This window comes from Carcharhinus amblyrhynchos, chromosome 11 (assembly GCF_965287045.1).
Source record: "Carcharhinus amblyrhynchos chromosome 11, sCarAmb.v2.hapA, whole genome shotgun sequence".
Taxonomy (NCBI): Eukaryota; Metazoa; Chordata; class Chondrichthyes; order Carcharhiniformes; family Carcharhinidae; genus Carcharhinus; species Carcharhinus amblyrhynchos.
This window is the reverse complement of record NC_137334.1, coordinates 16,229,579-16,255,135: the sequence shown is the minus strand read 5'-3', so window position 1 is coordinate 16,255,135 and position 25,557 is coordinate 16,229,579. Positions and strand designations below refer to the sequence as shown.

Genomic DNA, 25,557 nt, shown 5'->3' with positions numbered 1-25,557 from the left:
ACAGTTTTAAATACTAATTGATCTAGCTTCAATTGTCTTTTGTGGAAGCAAGTTCCAAACTTCTATCACTCTTGGTGTGAAGAAATGTTTCCTAATAATTTCACTCCTGAAAGAGTTTGGCTGTAATTTTTAGGTGATATTTCCCTAGTCTTGGACTCTCCAACTGCTGAAAATTATTTTTCTCAATCTACCTTCTCTGTCCCCATTAATACCTTTAAAATTTTCCCTCCAAGGTCAATAAAGCTTTAAGTTCTGGTAGCAGAATCATTCACAATACTCCAGCTGTGATGTAAACAACCTGAGGACACTCCACCCAGTACATCTTTCAGCACTGTTTGGACACTGCCATTATCCCTACTCAGTCTCCAGTCATTTAGCAAATTTCCTCACCAGGTCAATTATTTGCCTTCTATTCTATGAACTTCAACCTTGCTTCTTAAGGAGGACTTCAAAAGTCATTTGGAAGTCTATATAAATAACATCCATAGATATTCCCCTATCCATACACTGATCACCTCAAAACAAAAATGTAATTTGTCAAATTCATGGTGGTTCTCCATCAGCTGAAAATTTTCAAAAGCTTTCAAATTTTCTTTATCTATCCAAAGATTAGTTTCCATCTATGACCAAAAAGAGGATAACCTGCTCCATGATGTTTCACATGAGAAAGAATGTGGTTTTTCTCATATGGCACAGCATTCCTCTGCCTGTGTCTTTTTCAGAATACAGGTTACACATTCACATAAGAACAGACAGCTTAAACTGGAATGCCTTCCTAACCCAACTGAACTATTGAAGAGCCAGAGGCACTGAAACCGCCTTCTCAGCCTTGAACTATTCAACTCAATTCTAGGATGTGAATGTATCCAACATGCATGCAAAGGCTCATTATGACATTACTTTGCAAAAACAGGCCATAAAATGCTTAATCAAATGAAAAGCCAAATCCCTTGCACTATTCACCACGTGTGTATACCTGAAAATCAATATGTCAAAACTCCAACCTACCAGATGCAGACGGTCTACGCCGTCTACCTGGCTTCCAGCATCAATTGATTCTACATCTGTCCCGGAAAGGCAGGAACAGACCTCAAGAGAAAAAAAATGCAAGTTAAACAAGTTTCAAATTATATAACGCATTTAACGCAATATCAAAGAGTAATTAAAACAAAGATGTGGGACCAGTCAGTGAACAGAATTGGGAGGTGAATTTGTGTTCCAGATAATCAAGGATGGGAATCAACCCAACAAGTATTTGTGAGCACCCTCTAAGACAAACCACAGAATTCACAGCACAGAAAGAGGCCATTTGGATCAACTAGTCTGTGCTAGTGTTTCAGCTTCACACAAGCCTCCTCCAATCCTACCAATATATTATTTTGTTCCTTTCTGTCTTATAATTATGTGCTTCCACTAAAATTGCATTTACGCTAATCTCCTCAACCACTCCATGTGGTAGCGAGATCCACGCTGGGTAAAGATGGTTCACCCAAATTCCTTATGGCCTCTAGTGTTAAACTGCAAGTGGAAAGATCTTCTATGTCCAGCCTATCAAACCCTTCACAATTTTAAAGGCCTCTGTTGGATTCTCTCCCAGCCACATCTTTACTAGCGAAAACAGATTTTCCTGACATATATCCTCTTGGTTCTGATTTAATTTTATAAATCTTTTTCACACAACTTTCCACTAATCAAAATTGTTGACCTAGATTTTTACAATATCAGCTGAGCCACACTGGAGCCCTCAATTAGAACCCCAAAGTCATTACCTTGTATTTCAAGAGATGATGTAATAAAAATGTCAAACTTTCTGACTTCACAGTAAAATAAACACTCCCTAAATCACTTTTTTCTTTTACCTGAACTATTCCATTGGGCTTCCCCCCATCACTTGCTGTTTAATTATTGCACAGTATTTGCAGATCTCTGCCCAAAACCAGTAACCCATCTTTATTCCCTTCCCTAGGCATGTATTCCTTTCCCTATTCCTGGCATTGTATTTCATTTTGACTTTAAATTACCTTTTACATCTCTCTATAGAAGTACTGGAGAATTGTGCAAAGAGTGTACATAAATGATATCAGAACTACCAGTTCCTTTTGATTACCAAATCTTGGCACTATTGCTAGTCTAGTCTCCAAAATCTCTTTCCTGCAACCTCTATAGTTATGGTAGGTTATGGTAATACAAGAATTGTTTACTCTTCCTCCTTGAAATGAGGATGAAATGCTGATTGTTTACTGCAGTTACAGGGCAGTGAGAGCGAACAATGGTGCACATCATCTGTGAGAGGCCAGTGTTGAAAATTCTGACACATGGAACAAAAGGTTGTTCTCACACATGGTTGTCTCTCTCTCTGTCAGGCCATCATACAGAGAAACTGATAGAAGAACAGGACAGAAAATAAGAAAGCTACCTCTCCATATGCACTACTGGCTAACTGCTCAATGCCATCAGCTGAGATTTGAGAAGATATCAACATCCTGGTCTTTCAATCTTGGATAATGACCAAACAGGGGTCTAGTTGAAGTCTGGGGACCTGTTCTGAAATAGGTATCTCTCTCCAGAAGTCTGAAAAAGGCAAAAGGTGTGTTTTCTCCCTCTCTTTCTCACTGGAGTTCATCTGTGTGATGAAATATTTTCCTCTAGAGGCCACTTATTCAGAAGATGGGCATCTCTCTGAATCTCTTAAGTATGGTTAAAAGGCTGGAGGTCTGGCAAAACACATGAGCCCGTTTGTCTTGCTAATGGATCATGAAGAGTATATGTCTATGGAGATATTGCTTAAATTGCAACCAACAGAAATAGCTAGCAGTTAAGAAATATACCTTTCATGTTTAGGTATTTGAAACAATAAAGTTATGCTAATTGTTTTATTTTAATTGTGTTGTTAAATAAAGTTTGCTTTAAAAAAAGCTTCCTAGCGAGTCAACAAAATCACACCTAGAGCGGAACACCTTGTGCTCACACTAATATCAAAAATAGTTAGGAACTAGGCTAACTTCATAGTATACCTTGGATTTTCTGAACTGATTCTTAATAGTGTTAATCAAGTTATTTTTGTAACAAATGGTCGACTCACCAAAAAAGGCATGGAAGCTCCCGATATACTGGGTACCTCACATGAGCACAACAAGCCTGAAAACAAGAAGACAATATGTGAAGGATGACCCTCTGCTTTTTCTAGCTTTAGGTCAAACACTATCCAATATAATGGATACAAGGAAGCTTTTTTTTTGTCATTCTCTAAAAATATATAATCCTTTAATATTTTGATATGCCCTTCCTTCAATTGAGTGTTGCGTAAAATTAAATAAGCACAGCAATAAAATGGATTAAGAAAATTGTTGAGAAAGGCAATGCTACCTGGATTTTAAGCAGCAATAGATACCAGAATTAACTTAAAGGAGACGTAATTCTATAAGAAAGCCATAGGGTACTTCCATGATTTGTGGTATTCATTTTAATTGTTTCCAGGATTCGATAAGACCTTGGATACATTTTTTTGATGTGCCACACAGCACCACAAAGAAAAATATCATTGATGTTGGCGATCTGAAACAGTAAACAAAAAAAAGACTGGAAAAACTGAACAAGTCTGGTAGCGTCTGTGGAGAGAAAAAATAGTTAATGTTGAGCTCATTATGACTCCTCTTCAGAATTATTTGTGACCAATCATGCCTCTGTATCCTGGGAGATAGCAGAGATCAGAACCACTACCTGTTCACCCTTTTGTGTGCATTTCTAACGCAGCAGTACTGGATAATAAGTTATTCTACCATTCTCCTGGCAAGACTGAATCTTCCAGTAATTACTTCAGCAAGGCGTTTGATAAGGTCCCCCATGCAAGGCTTATTGAGAAAGTGAGGGGGCATAGTATTCAGGGGGACGTTGCTTTGTGGATCCAGAACTGGCTTGCCCGCAGAGGGCAGAGAATGGTCGTAGATGGGTCTTTTTCTGCATGGAGGTCTGTCATCAGTGGAGTGCCCCAGGGATCTGTTCTGGGACCTTTGCTGTTTGTGATTTTTATAAATGACCTGGATAAGGAAGTGGGGGGATGGGTTGGTAAGTTTGCCGATGACACGAAGGTCGGAGGTGTTGTGGATAGTTTGGAGGGATGTCAGAAGTTGCAACGTGACATAGAGAGGATGCAAGACTGGGCAGAGAAGTGGCAGATGAACTTCAACCCAGATAAATGTGTAGTGGTACATTTTGGCAGGTCAAATGGGATGAAGGAATATAATATCAAGGATAAGACTCTTAGCAGTGTGGAAGATCAGAAGGATCTCGGGGTCCGGGTTCACAGGACTCTCAAGTTGGCTTCGCAGGTAAAGGACGTGGTTAAGAAGGCGTACGGCGTACTGGCCTTCATCAATCGAGGAACTGAGTTTAGGAGTCGGGAGATAATGCTGCAGCTGTATAAGACCCTGGTCAGACCCCACTTGGAGCACTGTGCTCAGTTCTGGTCACCTCATTACAGGAAGGATGTGGAAGCCATTGAAAGGGTGCAGAAGAGATTTACAAGGGTGTTACCTGGATTGGATGGCATGCCTTGAGAATAGGTTGAGAGAGCTCGGTCTTTTCGCCTTAGAGAGACAAAGGATGAGAGGTGTATAAGATGATGAGAGGTATTGGTCAGGTGGACCCTCAGAGGCTTTTCCCCAAGGCCAAAATGGCTGCCACAAGAGGACACAGGTTTAAGGTGCTGGCGAGTAGGTACAGAGGAGATGTCAGGGGTAAGTTTTTCACTCAGAGGGTGGTGGGTGAGTGGAATCGGCTGCCATCGGTGGTGGTGGAGGCAAATTCGTAAGGGTCTTTTAAGAGACTTTTGGATGAGTACATGGGAATTGAGGGTTATAGGTAAGCCTAGTAGGTAGGGATATGATCGGTGCAACTTGTGGGCCGAAGGGCCAGTTTGTGCTGTAGTTTTTCTATGATTCTAATTTAAGTTTATCCAAATCTATTGGTTGTGATTTTGTTCTGCCATTTAATTTTCATATCTCAAATGCCTTTGTGGAAGCATTCCATAGCTTTGATGTGACAAATCCAGGATTCTGCATCACACAGCAGGGTGGGGAGGACAATGTCCTGGTAGAGTTTGATTTTAGTCTTCAGCTTAACGCCATTTTGCTTCTAGAAATGATCATGGGGTCAGGAGGCTGAACTTGCTTTCCGGATGCCAGACTTGACCAATAAGCATCCTTTGAGAACGCTGACAAGCTATGAAAAACGAAAATCTTAAAATTAATGCCATCAACAGTTAAGTCTGGTATTTCATGGAACATGTCTGAGGCTGGCTGAAGTGTCAAATCAGCATTTCCGACACTGACATTGAGACCAAAGCTTGCGACAGCACTCAAGAATTTGGTGCTATAATCAGGATGTTGCGAGCAGCTAAGATACAATCACTGCAAACAGAAGCTCTCTGATTACTGCCTCTGTGACTTTGATGGAAGCATGCAGTCTGTCCGGATTGAAAAGCTTCCCTAAAGACATGGTAAGTCCTCCTTCAGCATTACAGCAAGGTGGAAATTGAAGAGTCAGGAAACCATGACACATACTTGCTTTGCACTGCTGATTTTTGCAAAAGCATTGAACATCTCACCACAGGCATAAACACATTCAATCATGCAGTAGGTACAGGGTTTTGACAAATTTGTTTGGACATCCCAGCTAATGTTCTTGCACCATAGGCCAGGTTGAGTCACAACGTCAAAAGCTTTAGTTAGATCACTGCACAACATATATAGAAACTAATGTAATTCCTACACTTCTCTTGTAGTTGTAACCATTTTATCAGCTGTTCCAATGTTAGCCTTAAAACTACACTGATTCCTGGAGAAGAAACCTACAAGGTTGTCTAGTACTGTTTTAATACAGTTTAGTTGAATCTTTGCTGTGATTGAGGGGGGCTTACTCCTCAGTAATTCCCACATAGTTTTGGATCAATTCTGCTACCAGTTATGGACTCTCTTTGCTTTCTTGTGACCCCTGTGAAACCTTTTCCTGTTGCCAGGTACTCTTACTGTTTAAGAAGCTCTGTGTATCACAATGCCCTTCAAAATAAATACACATCTATTGGAAGTTAATTGAAAGCTAAAGGGTGGTACGGCAGCACAGTGGTTAGCACTGCTGCTTCATAGCGCTAGGGACCCAGCTTGGGTCACTGTCTGTGTGGAGTTTGCATGTTCCCCCCATGCCTCCATGGGTTTCTGCTGGATGCTCGTTTCCTGCCACGTTCTGAAAGACATGCTGGTTAGGTGCATTGACCTGAACAGGTACTGAACTGTGGCAACTAGGGGAATTTCACAGCAACTTCATTGCGGTGTTAATGTAAACCTTAATTGTGACTAATAAATAAACTTTTAATTTTATCATGGAAGTTAGTTGATCACGTTATTTAAATGTATATCAAAATAAATGCATATTAAACATACTGCAAATACAGAAATCACAACTGTGTTAATGAAGATCCAATTTGATAAGCTGCTAATAAAATATAAACATTGATATAGAATTAAGGGCACTTACTAAATGCAAAGCATCATTTGCAAAGGATGTTAACAATATCTAAAAAACAGCTTACTACTTCTGCCTCTGAAGAAATTGGATTCTTGAAAATGAACTTCTCCAACAGCAAAAGACACTGTAAAATAGTAATACAAATATTAAACTATCAATTCAACAGAAAATAAGTCACTGCACACAATTAAGTGGTGCAAGAACATTACATTGAAACCAACAACTTGGATCAAAAAAAGTTGGCACCTGGCACATGTGAAGATTGGTTGATTGCACATACAAGAAAGATAAGCTTTCCCTTTCCAAAGTTTCCAAAAAAAATGCACATTACAAATTCTACTGATCCATGGCATCAGAAGCACAGGGCCAACTCCCACCCCAGATAAAATAAATCCTAATTTATCCCACCAGGGAAAGATCCCCCGCCCCCAACATTGAAGATCAGGGTTTTAAACATCCCACGTCCCTTTCCATGCACCAGCCAGGATTTGATTTGATTTAAAAGCAAATTACTGCGGACGCTGGAATCTGAAACCAAAAGATAAAATGCTTGAAAATTTCAGCAGGTCTACCTTCATCTCTAAGGAGAGAAAACAGCTGCTATTTTGAGGGTGCAGGTGAACCTTTGTCAAAACTTTGACAAAAGGTTATCTGGACTCAAAAAAAAGCTCTATTCTCTCCTTACAGATGTTGCCAGATCTGCTGAGATTTTTTAGCATTTCCTCTTTAAATTTGATTTATTATTGTTACATGTATTGGGCAGCATAGTGGCACAGTGGTGGCACTGCACCACAGACCCAGGTTCAATTCCCAGCTTGGGTCACTGTCTGGGTGGCATTTACACATTCTCCCCATGTTTGCGTGGCTTTCCTCCAGGTGCTCTGGTTTCCTTCCACACGCCTACTTGCGACACTAATAAATAAACTAAAAAAAAAGTATTTATTAGTATCAAAAGTAGACTTACATCAACACTGTAAATGAAGTTACTGTGGAAACCCCCTAGTAGCCACACTGAGGATGAATTTAGCATGGCCAATGCACCCAACCAGCATGTCTTTGGACTTTGGGGGAAATCAGAGAACCAAGAGGAAACCCACACAGACATGTGGAGAACACACAAACTCCGCAGTGTGACCAAAGCCAGGAATCAAACTCAGGTCCCTGGCACTGTGAAGTCAGCAGCCCCCACCCCCCCCGCTATACCACTGAGTTACCCATAAAGTGAAAAGTATTGTTTGTTGCGCACTGTACAGACAGAACGTACCGTTTATAGAGTACATAGGAGGGAAGGAGAGGGTATAGAGGGCTGCCTGTCACTCTGTGAAGGGGGGCGGGGGCTGCATCAACAGCCTGGACCGGCCGGTCAGTTGGAAAGCAGGAGAAGCTCCTTCTCAGACACCCAGCTCCACACGCCATCCCTGCTGCCGGCCCCTCCCCGACATTTTCATTCTCATTACCTGTCCCCTGCCTTTCCCACTCGGCTGTATTTCTCTCACCTGGTCCCAGATGTTGACGGGGAAACAGACACTCACTTCTGGCACCTTCTCTCACCCATAACAACGAGAGTGCTTCAAAGATCGCGACAACACGGCCAGCCCCGCCCACTGTCCACTCCCGCCTTACCCATCCCCCAATCCGGCTCCGCCCACCATCCCCGCCCGCTTGTCCATCCCCCTCTCGCGCCTGCCTTCCCTCCACGGCCCCGCCCACTGCTCAGACTTGCCCACCCATCCCCCACTCCGACCCCACCCACTGCCCAATCCCGCTCTGCCCGTGCCCACTCCCGCCCCGCCCACTGCCCAGCCTTGCCCGCCCATCCCTACTTAGACCCCGCTCCTTTGGCTGCCTTTCCGTCTCTGATGTGGATACTGCCGGCGTTGGACTGGGGTAAACACAGTAAAAAGTCTGACAACACCAGGTTTAAGTCCAACCGATTTATTTGGTAGTAAACTCACTAGCTTTCGAGGTTACCCCCTTCGTCCATTCACTTGGTGTTGTCAGACTTTTTACCATGTTTTCCATCTCTGACCGGTGGCGCTGTTGGGCCTAGAACGCGCCCACTTATGGTGACGACTTAATCGCCGCCCCTTCCACCACCACGTTAACAAGAGAGTCGCTTCGTAACCGGCGTGAACTCACAACGGTCCGTCTTCAGCCCCATTGCCTGGTGTTGCTCCGTCCCCTCCCGTGACCTCAGCCCCGCATTCTGGCAGGCTCTCGGAACCACTCCTTTTCCCTGTCTTGGCCTGGCTATGCTTGAAGGTCTGCCCCATTTCCTTTCCTTCCTCTCCTGTCCTTTTCCGAACCCTACTTGCGGCCCCGTGTCTCCACTGTCCCCGATCCGCGCTCAACACCCCCCCGGATTCAACCATTTGCTGTTCCTCGCCCCCTTTTTTTGCCTGCGGGTAGCCCCCACCCCACCCGTTCTCGCCTGTGGCTAGCTCCGCCCCATTTCCTCACCTGCAGCTCAGCCGCTCCCTCTATCCTCGCGAGCGGCAGCCGTTAGAATCTGACTCGGGTTTAAATGTTGGAGGCAGTTTATGGGCCAAAGCTCATGGTCAATCACTGACGGAGCCACAGTAAATCACCCAGCACCATCAGTGTGGCCTCCTCCTCTCTGCTTCCTTATTCCTTTTTTTTCAAAGCGAAACAAACAATAATTTCTCAAACAAAGGTAGAATTATCCTGGGGAACATGTGCATTTCTAAATTTTTATGAAAGCAAAATACTGGAAATTTGAAATAGAAACAGAAAATGCTGGATATAGAGTCATAAAGGTGTACAGCATGGAAACTGGCCCTTTGGTCTAACTTGTCCATGCTGCCCTTTGTTTTTGAACCTAGATGTATTTTTATTTCATAATGCACAATTTACATTGAAGAACAATTACATAAACAACATTCATGAATTCCATATTTGAGATATGCAAAGCATGTAGCCACCCTTTTTTTAAACCCTTAAACTAATCCCAATTGCCCACATTTAGCCCATGTCCCTCGAGACCCAGCTCTAGCAGCATCTGTGGAGAGAGAAACAGTTAATGGCTAGAATATGTGACTGTTCACATTGGTGAGATTTTCCTATCCTGCTGCAGTGAACAGAGATGTAGTTTGTCACCGAATTCTCTCATCTCTTCTGCCGCAGGAATGCATTTGATTTGACTTGATTTGGTTTATTATTGCCACATGTATTAGCACACAGTGAAAAGTATTGTTACTTGCGCTTTATACAGACAAAGCATACCATTCATAGAGAGTGCCAAATGTAGCATTATAGTCATAGCTAGGTTGCAGAGAAAGATAAATTTAGTGTGAGGTAGGTCTATTCAAAAGTCTGACAGCAGCAGGGAACAAGCTGTTCTTGAGTCGGTTGGTATGTGATCTCAGACTTTTGTATCTTTTTCCCAACGGAAGAAGATAGCAGGGAGTATGTCTGGGGTTTGTGGGGTCCTTGATTATGCTGGCTGCTTTTTCTGAGGCAGTGGCAAGTATAAACAGAGTTAATGGATGGGAGGCTGGTTTGCATGATGGGTTGCACTACTTGCATGACCTTTTTTTGTTTCTTGCAGTCTTGGGCAGAGGAGGAGCCATACCAAGCTGTGATACAACCAGAAAGAATACTATAGTGCATCTGTAAAAGTTGGTGAGAATGGTAGCTGACATGCCAAATTTCCTTAGTCTTTTGAGAAAATAGAGGCTTTGGTGGCTTTCTTAACTATTGTGTTGGCATGGAGGGGACCAGGACATCTGGTGATCTGGACATCTAAAAACTTGAAGCTCTCGACCCTTTCTACTTTGTCCTCATTGCTGTAGACAGGGCATGTTATCTTTTATGCTTCCTGAAGTCGATGACAATCTCTTTCGTTTTGTTGACATTGAGGGAGAGATTATTGTTGCCGCACCAGTTCACCAGATTCTCTATCTCATTCCTGTACTCTGTCTCGTCATTGTGGCATTGATAGAAAGATTATGCCCATCATTTTGAGTTGAATATGACCCTTATACATATCTGATCATTTAGGACTGATATGAGGAGAAATTTGTTTGTTCAAAGGGTTGGGAATCTTTGGAATTCACTAACCCAGAAGGTTATGGATGTTCCAGAACTGTGGAAAAGTCATATACCTGGACTGGAAACATTAGCCTTGTTTCTCTCTGCTGAAATTTGCCAGCATTTTCTCTTTTGGACCAGACCTGCTGACATTTTCCAGCATTTTCTCTTTTGGTAGCTTTGACAAAGGGTCATCTGGTCTCAAAACAGCTGCTCTTTTCCCTCCTTACAGATGCTGCCAGACCTACTGAGGGAAAGTTTGAACTCGTGGCTGAGGGGATGGTGCAGGAGGGAGGGGTTCAGGTTCTTGAACAATTAGGGCTCATTCTGGGGAAGATGGGACCTCTACAAGAGTGATGGTCTACACCTGAATCAGAGGGGAACCAATATTTTGGGGGGGAAATTTGCAAAGGCTATGTAGGGGGGTTTAAACTGATTCAGAGGGGGGTGGGATCCTGAGTAGCAGGGATGAAAGTGAGGGGGGCATAGATGGGGACTGCAATGCACGGCATCGTGGGGGTGAAGCAGAGCATGGTTTGAAATGCGTATACTTTAATGCGAGGAGTATTCGCAATAAGGTGGATGAACTTGCAGCGTGGATCAGTACCTGGAACTTTGATGTTGTGGCCATTTCAGAGACATGGATAGAGCAGGGACAGGAATGGTTGTTGCAGGTTCCGGGGTTCAAATGCTTCAGTCGGAGTAGAGAAGCAGGTAGAAGGGGGGGAGGGGTAGCATTATTAGTCAAGGATTGTATCACAGTGTCAGAGAAGAAGTTTGATGAGGATTTGTCTGTTGAGGTAGTATGGGCTGAGATTAGAAATAGGAGAGAAGAGGTCACCCTGTTGGGAGTCTTTTATAGACCTCCTAAAAGTTCTAGAGAGGCTGAGGAAAGGATTGCGGAGACGATCCTGGATAGGAGTGAAAGTAATAGGGTAGTTGTTATGGGGGACTTTAACTTTACTAATATTGATTGGAATAGCTGTAGCTCTAGCTCATTAGAGGGGTCAGTTTTTACACAAAGCGTGCAGGAAGGTTTTTTGACTCCGTATGTAGATAGACCAACTAGAGGTGAGGCTATATTGGATTTGGTGCTGGGAAATGAGCCAGACCAGGTGTTAGACTTGGAAGTTGGTGTGCATTTTGGTGATAGTGACCACAATTCGGTTACGTTCACCTTAGTGATGGAAAGGGATAGGCATGAACCTCAGGACAGTAGTTTTAGCTGGGGGAAGGGTAATTATGAGGCTATTAGGAGAGAATTAGGAAGCATAGGTTGGACTAGGAGACTACAGGGGCTGGGAATGTCTGAAATGTGGAGTTTATTCAAGGAGCAGCTACTGCGAGTCCTTGATATGTATGTCCCTGTCAGGCAAGGAGGAAATGGTCGAGCAAGGGAACCGTGGTGCACTAAAAAAGTTGATTCGCTGGTTAAAAGGAAAAAGGAGGCTTATGTCAGGATGAGACTTGAGGGCTCAGGTAGTGCACTGGAAAGCTTTAGATTGGCTAGGAGGGAGTTAAAGAGTGAGTTAAGAAGAGCTAAAAGATGACACGAGAAGACTTTGGCTGATAGGATTAAGGAGAATCCTAAGGCGTTCTATAGATATGTTAAGAACAGAAGATTGGTTAGGGCAAGATTAGGGCCAGTTAGAGACAGCAGTGGGAAGTTATGTGTGGAACCACAAGAGATTGGAGAGGCATTGAATCAATATTTCTCTTTGGTATTCACACAGGGAGACATAAATGAGGCTGTGGAGAACACTGGGTTACAGGGTTGTAAACTGGATAGTATTGCACTTGATAAGGAGGATGTGCTAGATATTCTTGAGGGTTTGAAAATAGATGAGTCCCCTGGGCCGGATGGGATTTACCCTAGGATTCTCTGGGAGGCAAGAGAGGCGATTGCAGAGCCTCTGGCTCTGATCTTCAGGTCGTCGTTGGTCACAGGTATAGTGCCAGAAGATTGGAGGATAGCGAATGTTGTCCCATTGTTTAAGAAGGGGAACAGAGACTTCCCTGGGAATTATAGACCGGTGAGTCTTACTTCTGTTGTGGGCAAAGTTTTAGAAAAAATTATTAGGGATAGGATTTATAGTTATTTAGACAGTAATGAATTGATTGGAGATAGTCAGCACGGTTTTGTGAAGGGTAGGTCGTGCCTTAATAACCTTATTGAGTTTTTTGAGAAAGTGACCAAAGAGGTGGATGGGGGTAAGGCAGTTGACGTGGTATATATGGACTTTAGTAAGGCGTTTGATAAGGTTCACCATGGAAGGCTTCTGCAGAAAATGCAGATGTATGGGATTGAGAGTGATTTAGTTAATTGGATCAGGAATTGGCTAGCAGATAGGAGACAGAGGGTGGTGGTTGATGGTAAGTATTCGTCATGGAGTTCGGTTACAAGTGGTGTGCCTCAGGGATCTGTTTTGGGGCCACTGCTGTTTGTAATTTTCATAAATGATCTGGATGAGGGTATAGTTGGGTGGATCCGTAAATTTGCTGATGACACCAAAGTCGGAGGAGTGGTAGATAGTGAAGAGGGGTGTCATAGTTTACAGAGAGACTTGGACAAGTTGCAGAGCTGGGCCAAGAGGTGGCAGGTGGAGTTTAATGCGGAAAAGTGTGAGGTAATTCACTTTGGCAGGAATAAGAGATGTGTTGAGTATAGGGCTAACGGTAGGACTCTGAATAGTGTTGATGAACAGAGGGATCTAGGTGTATGTGTACATAGATCCCTGAAAGTTGGGAATCAAGTAGATAAGGTTGTTAGGAAGGCGTACGGTGTCTTGGCGTTTATTGGTAGGGGGATTGAATTTAGGAGCCGCAACGTCATGTTGCAAGTGTACAAAACTCTGGTGCGGCCGCACTTGGAGTACTGTGTGCAGTTCTGGTCCCCACATGATAGGAAGGATGTGGAGGCATTGGAGAGGGTGCAGAGGAGGTTTACCAGGATGTTGCCTGGTATGGAGGGAAGGTCCTATGAGGAGAGACTGAGGGATTTGAGGTTGTTTTCGTTAGAAAGAAGGCGGCTAAGAGGGGACCTTATTGAAACATACAAGATGATTAGAGGTTTAGATAGGGTGGATAGTGATAGCCTTTTTCCTCGGATGGAGAAAGCTAGCATGAGGGGGCATAGCTTTAAATTAAGGGATGGTAGTTATAGGACGGATGTCAGAGTTAGGTTCTTTACCCAGAGGGTGGTGAGGGATTGGAATGCCCTGCCTGCTGCAGTTGTAGATGCGCCTAGTTTGGGGGCGTTTAAGAGATCCGTGGATAGGTTTATGGATGGAAAGGGATTGGTTTAGGTTAGAGGGTCTTTGCTTTTTTAATTGGTCGGCGCAACATCGTGGGCCGAAGGGCCTGTTCTGCGCTGTTATGTTCTATGTTCTACTGAGACTTTCCAGTATTGTCCCTCTTTAAGTTAAAAAAATGCTCAATCTGGCCACCAAGCCTGCTATATACAATAGTAGGAGAAACTAGGATCCGATGGCACAGCCTCAGAGTAAAGGAATGACCCTTTAGAACTGAGATGAGGAGGGATTCCTTCAGACAGAGGGTGGTTAATCTGTGGAATTCATTGCCATAGAAGGCTATGAGACCAAGTCGTTGAGTGTATTTGAGATAGAGATAGATGTTCTTGATTGATAAGGGGATCAAAGTTTATGGGGAAAAAGCAGGAGAATGGGGTTCAGAAACCTATCAGCCATGGTTGAATGGCAGATCAGACTCGATGGGCCAAATGGTTTAATTCTGCTCCTATATCTTATGGACTTACATTGCCCAACAAGATCAAGGATGATTTTCTAACATCAATGCCAGCTCACACCACCCCTCCCCAATTCCATGATATGGCATGATAAATAAAAGCAGGAATGGACCAGTCAGCCCCTTGTACCCGCTCCATCATTCATTACCATCACAACTGATATTATGTCTCAACTCCACACCCCATATACTTCGATTTCCTGAAAGACCAAAAATCTGTCTATCCCAGCCTTAAATATATTCAACAATGGAGCATTCACAATCCTCTGAGGTATCAAATTCCAAAGATTTCCAATCCTTTGATTCAGGCTAATGAGGTAGTTCTGAGCCAGGATAATGATAAAGAAATTAAAGTTAAAGTTTATTTATTAGTCACAAGTAGGCCTACATTAACGCTGCAATGAAGTTACTGTGAAAATCCCCTGAGATGATTAAGGTGATCGTTGTTGAATTTCATGTAAAGGTGAGATGCTTAATGACAGGTATTTAACACAATCTGCATTAATTAGTTATTTACTTAATTTATAAGTAAGCATTTTATGAGAGCTAAATAGTGTTTGATATTTGTTAGATTTCAGGCATGGGTTGATGCGTGTGAATGAGTGTCCAGCAGAGGGAGTTTGTTGAAGGTACGGTTGTAAGCTTGGTTGTTGTTGGAACATGGGTAGACATTAGCGTTAATCCACAATATTTTATCATAAACTCAATTGTGTGTTAATATAGCTCCCTCACAATGGCAGATTAAATAATTCCAATAGGCCAGTACCTCTAATGACATAACTGATACTATCTAAATAAAAAATGCAATTGACTGAATGGTCTTCTTTGGTGCTGTAATTTCATATGATTCTACAGAGTTTTCCTGTTTGGACATGTCTGCTGTGCTATTGTGAGTCAATTAAACATTCACTTTTCCCTCTATATCTATAAGGCTTCTGGGAGTCAGGGGAGACTGGACAGGATTTTCTGCTTCTGAACTCATCATAATTTTTCCTTGCTTTATAGAATCCTGACAGTGCAGAAGGAGGCCATTTGGCCCATCGAATCTGCACAGACCACAGTCCCACCCAGGCTCTATTCCATAACCCCATGCATTTACCCTGCTAATCTGCCTGACACTAAAGGGCAATTTACCATGAGCAATCAACCTAACCCACACATCTTTGGAATGTGGAAGGAAACTGGAGCACCCAGAAAGAACTCACAGAGATATGGGGAGAATTTGCAAACTCCACAGTCAGTCACCCAAGACTGGAATTAAACCCAGAACCCTGAAGGTATGGGGCAGCAGTGCTACCACCTCCACCACCATGCCATTATTATTTTAATGGATGGAAAATTTTGAGTGGGTATAGAGTCCAGTGCTGACATAATACCCACAGTTTCTTCTGGGAACTCATTCTCTGAGCAGGAGGACAGTCCTGAATGCTTTGACCTTTGTGGTTTCTCATTGTCAAAATTTGGACATAGAAAGCAAAATGCAAATCTGCTAAATTTCCTGATAACACTAAAACACGTAGCCTTAGATACAGAGGCAGCAGGACAAGTGCTGAAGAAGGATTTAGATTGGCTTTCCATCAAAATAGACAACTGAAACTCAACATTGATCATTTTAAAAGTTTTAAATGAAAGAGCCAAATCTTAGAGATTATAGGGCTCTATAATTCAGAATAATAAATGTAATATCCATTTTCAAAAAGGACATTCTATCATCTGTTCAATTCTCTACATTTGTTTCCTTATATTTGAATATAGTTTTTGAAGTTTGAGGTGATACTGTGCCTTTAAGAAATGTAATTTCATCATGTTTCATGTAGGAGGTATGTTTGAAATTCAGCTCTGTTTTATACAGTGCCATTTTGTCTGGGCAGCAGGCAGCTCAAATGCAGGATAATGGTAGATTTCAGCTAGAGATTTGTTTAACTATACAGAATGAATGAATTTTTGTTTCCCTTGGGTTTCAGAGTATGGTTTTGATTGGATTGATTGAGAGTCATGATTTATTGGACGAACTAAGCTTGCAGGAAAGAGTGTTTTAGTTACATTTTTAAAAATCAAGAGCAGTTGCTGACTGCACCTATGAGTATAGAAATACAGAGGGACCTGGGAGTGCAGGTTCACAAGTCTATGAAGGTTGCGACACAAGTGGAGAAGGTTGTGAGGAAAGCTTATGGAATGCTAGCCTTGATAGGAAGGGGTATAGAGTATAGGAGCTGCCGTCTAATGCTTCAGTTGTACAGAACGTTGGTTAGACCGCATTTGGAGTACTGCGTCCAGTTTTGGTCACCTTACTACCGGAAGGACGTGGAGCCTCTGGAGAGGGTGCAGAGGAGGTTTACCAGGATGTTGCCTGGCATGGAAGGACTGAGTTACGAGGAAAGGTTGGAGAAACTGGGACTTTTCTCCTTGGAAAGACGGAGATTGAGGGGAGACATGACAGAGGCATATAAGAAACTGAAGGGAATAGATAGAGTCAATAGTGAGAGGCTGCTCCCTAGACTGGGTACAATTACGAGAGGTCATGATTTAAGGGTGAGGGGGGAGAAGTATAATTTGGATGTGAGAGGAAGGTTCTTCACGCAGAGGGTCGTGGGGGTATGGAACGCGCTACCGAGTAGGGTGGTGGAGGCAGGAACGTTGGACTTGTTTAAGGTTTACTTAGATAGACGCGTGAGTGAAACAAGGATGGAGGGTTATAGTAGGGGGTATTAAATAGGGTCAGAGCCTCGGGAGACACCGGAAATGCAGACTTACATGTTAACGTTTTTGTCTTTTTATTCTGCAGTTGGAGGTCCACCTTGTTGTCAAACAAGGGGTATGCACACGGTGGGTTGTGCGTGGGCTGCTCTTGGATGTTCTGGGAGTGGCCTAGTACTTCGTGCCGGTGTGTGTGCATGATCCTGGACCGGTAGACGGGCACCGCAACAGCTCAGTGACTAGCACTGCTAGCTGTGCAGATACATGGATTTGGGCCTGTGTCTGTGGGAGTTTGTGCATTCTCCCTGTGGTTGCGTGGGTTTCCTCCGGGCGCTCTGGTTTCCCCCCACACCCCAAAGATGTGCTCTTAGGCTGATTGGTTTACCAAATTGACACTATTCTCCCCTGAATCTGGCTAAGTTAGGGGTTCCACTCGCAGACACACAGGGCAGGGTAGGTGTAGGAGGATGCGGCGGCGCGGGCTCGTTGGGCCGAAGGGCCTGTTTCCCGTGCTGGGTTGTTCTTTGTTTTGTTATTTAAAAGAGATGGCTTTTTCTCCCTTTATGAAAAGATCTCTCTCGCTCTCTCCAGAGGTTTGAAAATGCTCTAGGGTCGTTAACAAGTACATGCACTTAAGCCTGTGATTTTTGCTAACTGATTTTGAAGAGGGATTTTCGAAAGATCAAGAAAATTGCTTGAACTGGAACTAATAGAGATAGGATAGCAGTTAAGAATTGTTTCTTGTAATATTTGAGTATTGTTCAAATGATAATGTTAAGCAGATTTAGTTGTTATAGTTAAGCCATATTAAATAAAGTTGGTTTTACTAGCTCCCTACTTTGTCAATAGAATCACACCTGGAGTGAAATATCTTGTCGTCATTACTAATGCCAGAACAGAAAAACTGTTGGGGTCTAGTCTGGCTTCATACTATACCTTGGGGTTTCTGATCAGTAACCTAACAAGTTCAATACACAAGAAAAGAGAAGAGTGAAATACAGAATTAATTTATATTAGCTGATCCCACAAAGCATTGCATACAATGAATGAATGTCAAGTTTAATCTTCAGGTAATACATTATCTGTACATATTTACATTTTAAATTCCTACATTCACATTTGGAATGAAATTTGCCTATGTACACTTTTTGATTTATTATGTCACATGTACTAGTATATAGTCCAAATATTGTTTCTTGCATACTATACAGATAAAGCACATCGTGCGTAGAGAAGAAAGGAGAGGGTGCAGAATGTAGTATTACAGTCATAGCTAGTGTGTAGGGAAACATCAACTTAATGCAAGGTTAAGTCCATTCAAAAGCAGGGAAGAAGCTGTTCTTGAGTTGGTTGACCTCAGACTTTTGTGTATTTTTCTTGACGAAGAAGGTAGAAGATAGTATGTCCAGGATACGTGGGTTCCTTAATTATGCTGGCTGCTTTGCCGAGGCAGCAGGTAGTGTAGACAGAGTCAATGGATAGGAGGCTGGTTTGCATGATGGATTGGGCTACATTCACGACCTTTTGTAGTTTCTTGTGGTCTTGGGCAGAGCAGGAGCCATACCAAGTTGTGGTACAACCAGAACGGTGCATCTGTAAAAGTTGGTGAGAATCATAACTGACATGCCAAATTTCCTTAGCCTCCTGAGAGAGATATTGATGGACTTTCTTAACTATAGTGTCAGCATGGAGGGACAGGCTGTTGATGGTCTGGACACCTAGAGTATGCTGTTAGGTTCAAAACTAAAAGGTCCAACAGAAACATGGGACAAGAAGCAGTCATTCAGCTCCTAGAGACAGTTCCATCATTTAGTCAGATCATTGCTGTAGTGTATCTTCATTCCATCCACACACCTTCATTCTGTAACCCTGAATACTCTTAACTAACAAAAATGTCACAATCAAGTTGATCAATTGACAATACCTCTACAATGTCTACAGCCTTTTGGAGAAAGTTCTAGATATTTTGTACCCTTTGAATGAAGAGGCTTCTTCCTGGCATCAGCTCCTGAACACTGTAGGTCTAATTGTAAGGTTATATGGACGCCCCAACAATAGGAAATATCTTACTGTATTTCTAAACACTGAGTGAGATTTTTTAATCATAATAAGCAAAATTAGCTTATCCCTTCAATCTTCTTTATTCAGGGGAATTGAAGCCTCACTCATTCAATGTGTCCTCATGATTAAACCCTTTTAGTCCTGGTATGTTTCTGATTCTAACTATAATCTAACAGCTTTCTTCTGAGGAATTTTAACAAAAACATTCACCCCTTATGAATAATGGACAGAGGAAAGTCCACACCTCTGAGATGCAATATTACTGTTGTCTCTCATTTTCCTTTACTGTGCAATGTCAGCTTGGCTCAGTGGTGACATTTTCATCAGAGTCAGAAGTTTGTGAGTTCAAGTCCCCCTCAAGGATTTGACAGCATAAACTATGATAACATTTCAGTGCTGTAGTGAAGGAACACTGCATTGTCAAAGCTGCCAATAGCATGATGTGATATTAATCTGAGACAGTTCAACACATAATGTAATTAATCAGAAATCCATGTGACCTTGATTAAACACTGTAGACAGTTTAACAAGTCCATCAGACCTATTCTGATAGGGGCAATAAGTAAGTAGTTGATTGCATACTTATACTTGGGACACTTGGCTAAATTCAGATTATTCTCCTGTTCTCCCCAAGTGACAGAAAGCAAGAGTTCTCTCCCTTTATTGAATCATAAAATCATAGAATCCCTACAGTGCAGAAGAGGCCATTTGGCCCATCAAGTCTGCACCGACTCTCTGACAGAGTATTGTACCCTGGCCCTCCGTACCACCCTATTCCTGTAACCCCACTCGTTTATCATGGCTAATCCATTTAACACATCTTTGAACATTAAGGGGCAATTTAGCTTGGTCAGTCCACTTAACCTACACATCTTTGGATACAAAGGGCCAATTTAGCATGGCCAATCCACATAACCTGCACATCGTTGGACTGTGGGGAAGAAATCCATGCAGGCACAGGGAGAACGTGCAAACTCCACACAGTCACCCTAGGCCGGAATTGCTGCTGACTGCATCATAGTGATCATGTAAATGATCACGTTTGTGACTTTTCCGAATCATTAAAGTTAATAAGGTTTAATTTGTGACATTTAGATCACTGAATTTGACCTTGTTCCTCCTGCATTACAACAGTGACTACACATCAAAAGTACTTCACTCCATAGTATGAGACATCCTGAAGTCATTTCAGTGGTTTGCTCTTTTGGATATGTTATCTGAAGGAGGACATATTCGTTGGGTTTTTTTTATCAAATCTCATTCCATTCTCTAAACTTTTTATCATTTAAAGCATTGTAAACTATCTTTCATTACATATGTCCTCACAAAATACCTTCCTGATTGGCTGATATTTGAACTGTGAAATTTGTGCTTGGATGTTTTAATTTGAGCATCAGAAAGGCTATAGGCAGAAACACATTGCTTTCTTAGGCTAACTATCCTTGCCTGTTTTGTTCCATTTTGCCCTAACAATAATTCTTGTATTAACCATTGTGTATTAGTAAAAAGCTGCACAAGTGTATATGTAGTTAAGACAACAAATTGGCAAAAGGGAGAATGATGTGTAAAATATATTTTTCAACAACGATGAACAGGCAAAATTGCACCTTGATGAAATAGGTAAGATTTTGGGAAGGTGTTTATCTTCGAATACAATGTGCACTCGCACTTTTTATCTTCATTGTCAGGGAGCATTTTGATGTTCTGGTGGCTAACTGGCCGGAAGCAAACTATGATAACATAAAAACAATGGCTTCTCTGTCCAGTTTTCCCTCTCTCTTTCAGATGGCCGTGGCAATCACTGCCCAGTACTGCTTACTGACACAGATCAGATTAGGAATGGAATCAGCAGCATCCTAGTCACCAGCAGCCTGCTTCCAACCAACAATAAGCAGCGCTGTTATTCCACCCTGCAGTCAGTGGCATACATTACCCCACAACAACAAAAGCAACATTGATGGTCAAGGACTAATTCACTGGTTTAGAGTTGTTACATTTATTAATCTGGGATTGCTGCATTGCCACCAAATGAGACGTTAGACTTAGGTGCTATAAGAAAATTAATGACACTATTTCAAAGAGTTCTGCCCTGTTAATATTTATCTCCCCACCAACACCAAAGAACAGATTACTGTTTGTGGGATCTCATTATGTACAAATTATGCAGTATAGTCAAACAATACAACAGTGACTACAATTCATAAAAGTACTTCATTGGTTGCCAAGTGCATTGGGACACCCTGAGGATGGGCGTCCAAGTCCATTGAACTTAGACAACAAAGGAATATAAAACCAATTACCTGTAAGACAGTCAGAAGAAGATATGATTTCCCTCTGGTATTTTGAGAGGACCACCTACTTTCTGTAGGCAGTGACAACAGAGCCACACTTCACTCTCTGTGAGGGAGAGATGATGGCCTAGTGGTATTATCACTGGACAATTAATCCAGAAACTCAGCTAATCTTCTGGGAACCCAGCTTCAAATCCCAACCATGGTGGAAGTTGAATTCAATAAAAAAAATTTTAAAATCTGGAATTTAAAATATACTGATGACCATGAAAAAAAAGCCCATCCATCTGGTTCATTAATGTCCTTTAGGGAAAATAATTTGCCATCCTTGCCTGGTCTGACCTACATTTGACTCCAGAGCCACAGCAATGTGGTTGACTCTTAACTGCCCTCCAAGGGCAACAAGTTTGAAGCTTATTTATTAGTGTCACAATTAGGCTTACATTAACATTACGATGAAGTTACTGTGAAAATCCCCTTCTTGCCACACTCTGTTGCCTGTTCGAGTACACTGAGGGAGAATTTAGCATGACCAATGAACCTAACCAGCATGTCTTGGGATTGTGGGAGGAAATTAAAGCATCTGGAAGAATCCCATGCAGATACAAGAAGAACGTGCAGACTCCACATGGACAGTGTAGTCAAACCCGAGTCCCTGGTGCTGTGAGGCAATGGTGCAAACCACTGTGCCACCATGCTGCCCTACAAGGGATGGGCAATAAATGCTTGCCAGCCAGTGATGTCCATGTCCCACAAATGAATAAAAAAAAATTGCTCCACTCAGGGCAATGGGAAGAATTGCTGAGAATATGGAGACAAAACAGTTTCATATTCTGTAATGAGACAAATTTCCTATAGACTATCAACTCAGGGACAAGTTTGTCGTATAGGATTCTGCAGCTTCATCAGTGCTTAAGACTCTGCTGCACCTTCTGTGCTGACCCTCCAGCTCAGGAGGGAAGAAGATTTTCAGCTAGGACTGAAGTATGGATGCCAGTTGACATTCACCCTTGGAAGTTATCATCTCTTTAGCAATGTGAACCCCTATGGATTCTATCCTGGACTCAGACAGGGCATCCTCTATGGAAGACCCTTCATGAACAACGGGAGATAAATACACTGGTAAATACAATGAAACTAAGATCTGAATGTTATTCAGCTGCTAAAAACGCAGCTAATTCATTCAACAAAGTCAATGAGACATAAGCCACTTACATCCAAATGTGGAGATGCCAGCACTGGACTGGGGTAGGCACAGTAAGAAGTCTCACAACAACAGGTTAAAGTCCAACAGGTTTATTGGGAATGACAAGCTTTTGGAGCACTGCTCCTTCATCAGATGAGTGGAGAGGAAGGTTTCACAAGCATGACACAGTCTATATATGCCATGTTTGTGAAACCTACCTCTCCGCTCATCTGATGAAGGAGCAATGTTCCGAAAGCTCGTGATTCCAAACAAACCTGTTGGACTTTAAGCTGGTGTTGTGAGACTTCTTACTGTGTACATCCAAATGAATAACAACAGTAAAAGAAAGAAAATTACCTGATCACAGCAATTTAACTTTAACAAAACATGCATTAAGAAACTATTCTGGTTCATTAAAATAATCAGTGAGTTCCGAACTCAGTGCATAGCCTTGTCTACACATCAAAGTTCTTGTAGAGAAGGGCACAAAAAAAAAGTTCAGGAACAGATTTGTCCTACATCTGAAGGATTGTAGTATTTTCACTGACTAATTACAAGGTTTAATTTAGTTTGCCAGTTCTCAGCAAATGAAGCAGTGAATATCCATATGTAGCAGAACCTGGGAAACATTCAACTTTATGCTCATCAGTGACAACTGACTTTCACACCACATGGTGAGAGGTAGGCAATGATCATCGAGAGAATCATAGAATCCCTACAGTGCAGAAGGAGGCCATTCGGTCCATCAGGTCTGCACCGACTCTTTGACAGAGCATCTTACATAGGCCCAATCCCCTTAACTCGACGTATTTACCCCACTAATTTCCCTAACTTACAGACTTTGGGACATATAGGGTCAATTAAGCATAACCTGCCTAACCTGCACACCTTGAGAAAACCACAACAACTGAAGGAAACCCATGCAGACTTTGAGAGTACATGCAAACAGGCTTTGGAGAGGGTACAGAAAAGATTTAACAGGATGTTGCCTGGCATGGAGGGCATTAGCAATGAGGAGAGATTGGAGAAACTTGGTTTGTTCTCACTGGAACGACAGAGGTTAAGGGATGAGCTGATATAAGTCTACAAGATTATGAGGGGCATGGACAAAGTGGATAATCAGAAGCTTTTTCCCAGGGTGGAAGAGTCAATTAGTAGGGGGCATAGATTTAAGGTGCGAGGGGCAAGGTTTAAAGGAGATGGAATAGGCAAGTTTTTTACACAGAGGGTAGTTGGCGACTGGAACTCGTTGCCGGGGGATGTTGTGGAAGCAGATTCGATGGTGACTTTTAAGGGGCTTTTTCGCAAATACATGAATAGGATGGGAATAGAGGGATAAGGTCCCTGGAAGGGTAGGGGGCTTTAGTTCAATCGGACAACATGGTTGGTGCAAGCTTGGAGGGCTGAAGGGCCTGTTCCTGTGCTGTAATTTTCTTTGTTCTACACAGTTACCTAAGGCCAGACTCGAACCCTGGTTCGTGATGCCGTGAGGCAGCAGTGCTAAGCATTGTGCCATCATGACCCTCCAACTCAATTTTCAAGTTTCCTGATGACACCATCTTATTGGATCAGATATCAAACAATGTTGATTTAGAGTAGAGGAAAGAGAGAATCTGGTGAACTGGTTCGATAATATCTCTTCTTCAATGTCAACAAAATGAAGGAGACTGTCAGTGATTTCACAAAGCATAGCAGAGGGCATTATCCTGTCTACATCAATGGGGACAAAGCCAAGATCCTTCCATGATGGTACTATAATTAAGAAAGCCCACCAACTATTTCCCCATAACATGTGACAACTCTCCCAAGGCTTCTTCTCAGCTAATTCCAGATGAAACACCTACTCCCTAGAAACGGTGGCATAGTGGTTAGCATTGCTGCCTCACAGTGCCAGGGACCCGGGTTCAATTCCCAGCTTGCATCACTGTCTGTGTGTGGTCTGCACGTTCTCCCCATGGCTGTGTGGGTTTCCTACAGGTGGTCCAGTTTCCTCCCATAGTCTGTAAGGCATGCCGGTTAGGTGCACTGGCTATGCTAAATTGTCCCTCAGTCTACCTGAACAGGCAACAGAGCATGGTGACTAGGGGATTTTCACAGTAACTTCATTGCAGTGTTAATGTAAGACTACTTGTGACACTAAATAAATAAGGTTAAGAAAGGTGGCATGGGAACAACATGTCTTGCTCGTTCTCCTCTCTAACACTACATCCTGACTAAATGTATAAATTGGCCGTGCCAAATCAAAACCCTGAAATGCCCTACTGAACAGCACTTCCACAGTAATAAAAATACTTAAACTCAACAGCATTCTGACTGAAACTACATCCACAGAAACAGCCAATTGTTGAAAGGACACCGAGGCTGAGCAACAAACACCGACGATAAAAGACAGAGTCCCTCCCGTTACTGCAAATCTGCGGCCACCAGGGAGCGCGCCACCACCCGCTGGTGATAGTTTTGTCCCGTCGCAAAATTATGACGTTCAGGCTTTGAGTAAGAGCGGGCGAGGCGTGCGGGCCGTAGTTGATGACGTTGTGTAAAGGGTGGGGATGGTGGCTGGTAGTTAAGGTCTTTCCGGTGGCTGGGCAGAAGCGGAGGTAACGGTGGAGTGATGAGTATCTTCAGGCTTTGCCGATCGGTAAGTTCGGTGTTTCCTTCTTCTGTCTTAATCGTTTATTGTTCTCCCCACGTTAACCTTCAGTGATGGACCTCTCCTCCACTACCCCCGCTCCATCTTGTTTCACGTTAAATTTATGATCACTATTTCTCATCTTTCAGACAGTTGGGACACAATTGTTGTGTGTACCTGACCTTATATATTAAGCTGATCTTTCTCTGCGCCCTAGTTTTTTTTGGTCGTGAATGTAGCCCAGTCCATCGCTCAAACCAGCCTCCCATCCATTGACTCTCTCTACACTTCCCCCAGCCTCGGAAAAGCAGCCAGCATAATCAAGGACCCCTTGCACCCCAGACATTCTCTCCTCC

General features: G+C 42.7%; 2 protein-coding genes across 6 annotated transcripts in view; one reads left to right on the top strand and one right to left on the bottom strand.

The window, feature by feature from the left end:
* LOC145349934 (STE20-related kinase adapter protein alpha-like) overlaps positions 1–8,095 on the bottom strand; it is a 39,416-nt gene extending 31,321 nt beyond the window's left edge. Inside the window, exons 1-4 of one of the 5 annotated variants that reach the window (XM_080198622.1) lie at positions 8,019–8,095; positions 6,587–6,646; positions 3,083–3,138; positions 1,009–1,089 (exon numbers count right to left, since the gene is read on the bottom strand). In XM_080198622.1, the coding sequence (XP_080054748.1) occupies positions 1,009–1,089; positions 3,083–3,094 (93 nt within the window). In that variant the 5' untranslated portion in view covers positions 3,095–3,138; positions 6,587–6,646; positions 8,019–8,095. Of the gene's footprint in view, positions 1–1,008; positions 1,090–3,082; positions 3,139–3,366; positions 3,556–6,531; positions 6,647–7,786; positions 7,936–8,018 lie in introns of those variants that run through there. The other 4 variants (XM_080198618.1, XM_080198619.1, XM_080198617.1 and 1 more) reach the window with 4 other exon arrangements.
* A 17,008-nt stretch (positions 8,096–25,103) lies between these two features.
* Positions 25,104–25,557, top strand: part of trak2 (trafficking protein, kinesin binding 2) — a 71,286-nt gene continuing 70,832 nt past the window's right edge. Inside the window, exon 1 of the mRNA XM_080198612.1 lies at positions 25,104–25,210. The gene's annotated coding sequence lies outside the window, so the exon portion shown is untranslated. The remainder of the gene's footprint in view (positions 25,211–25,557) is intronic.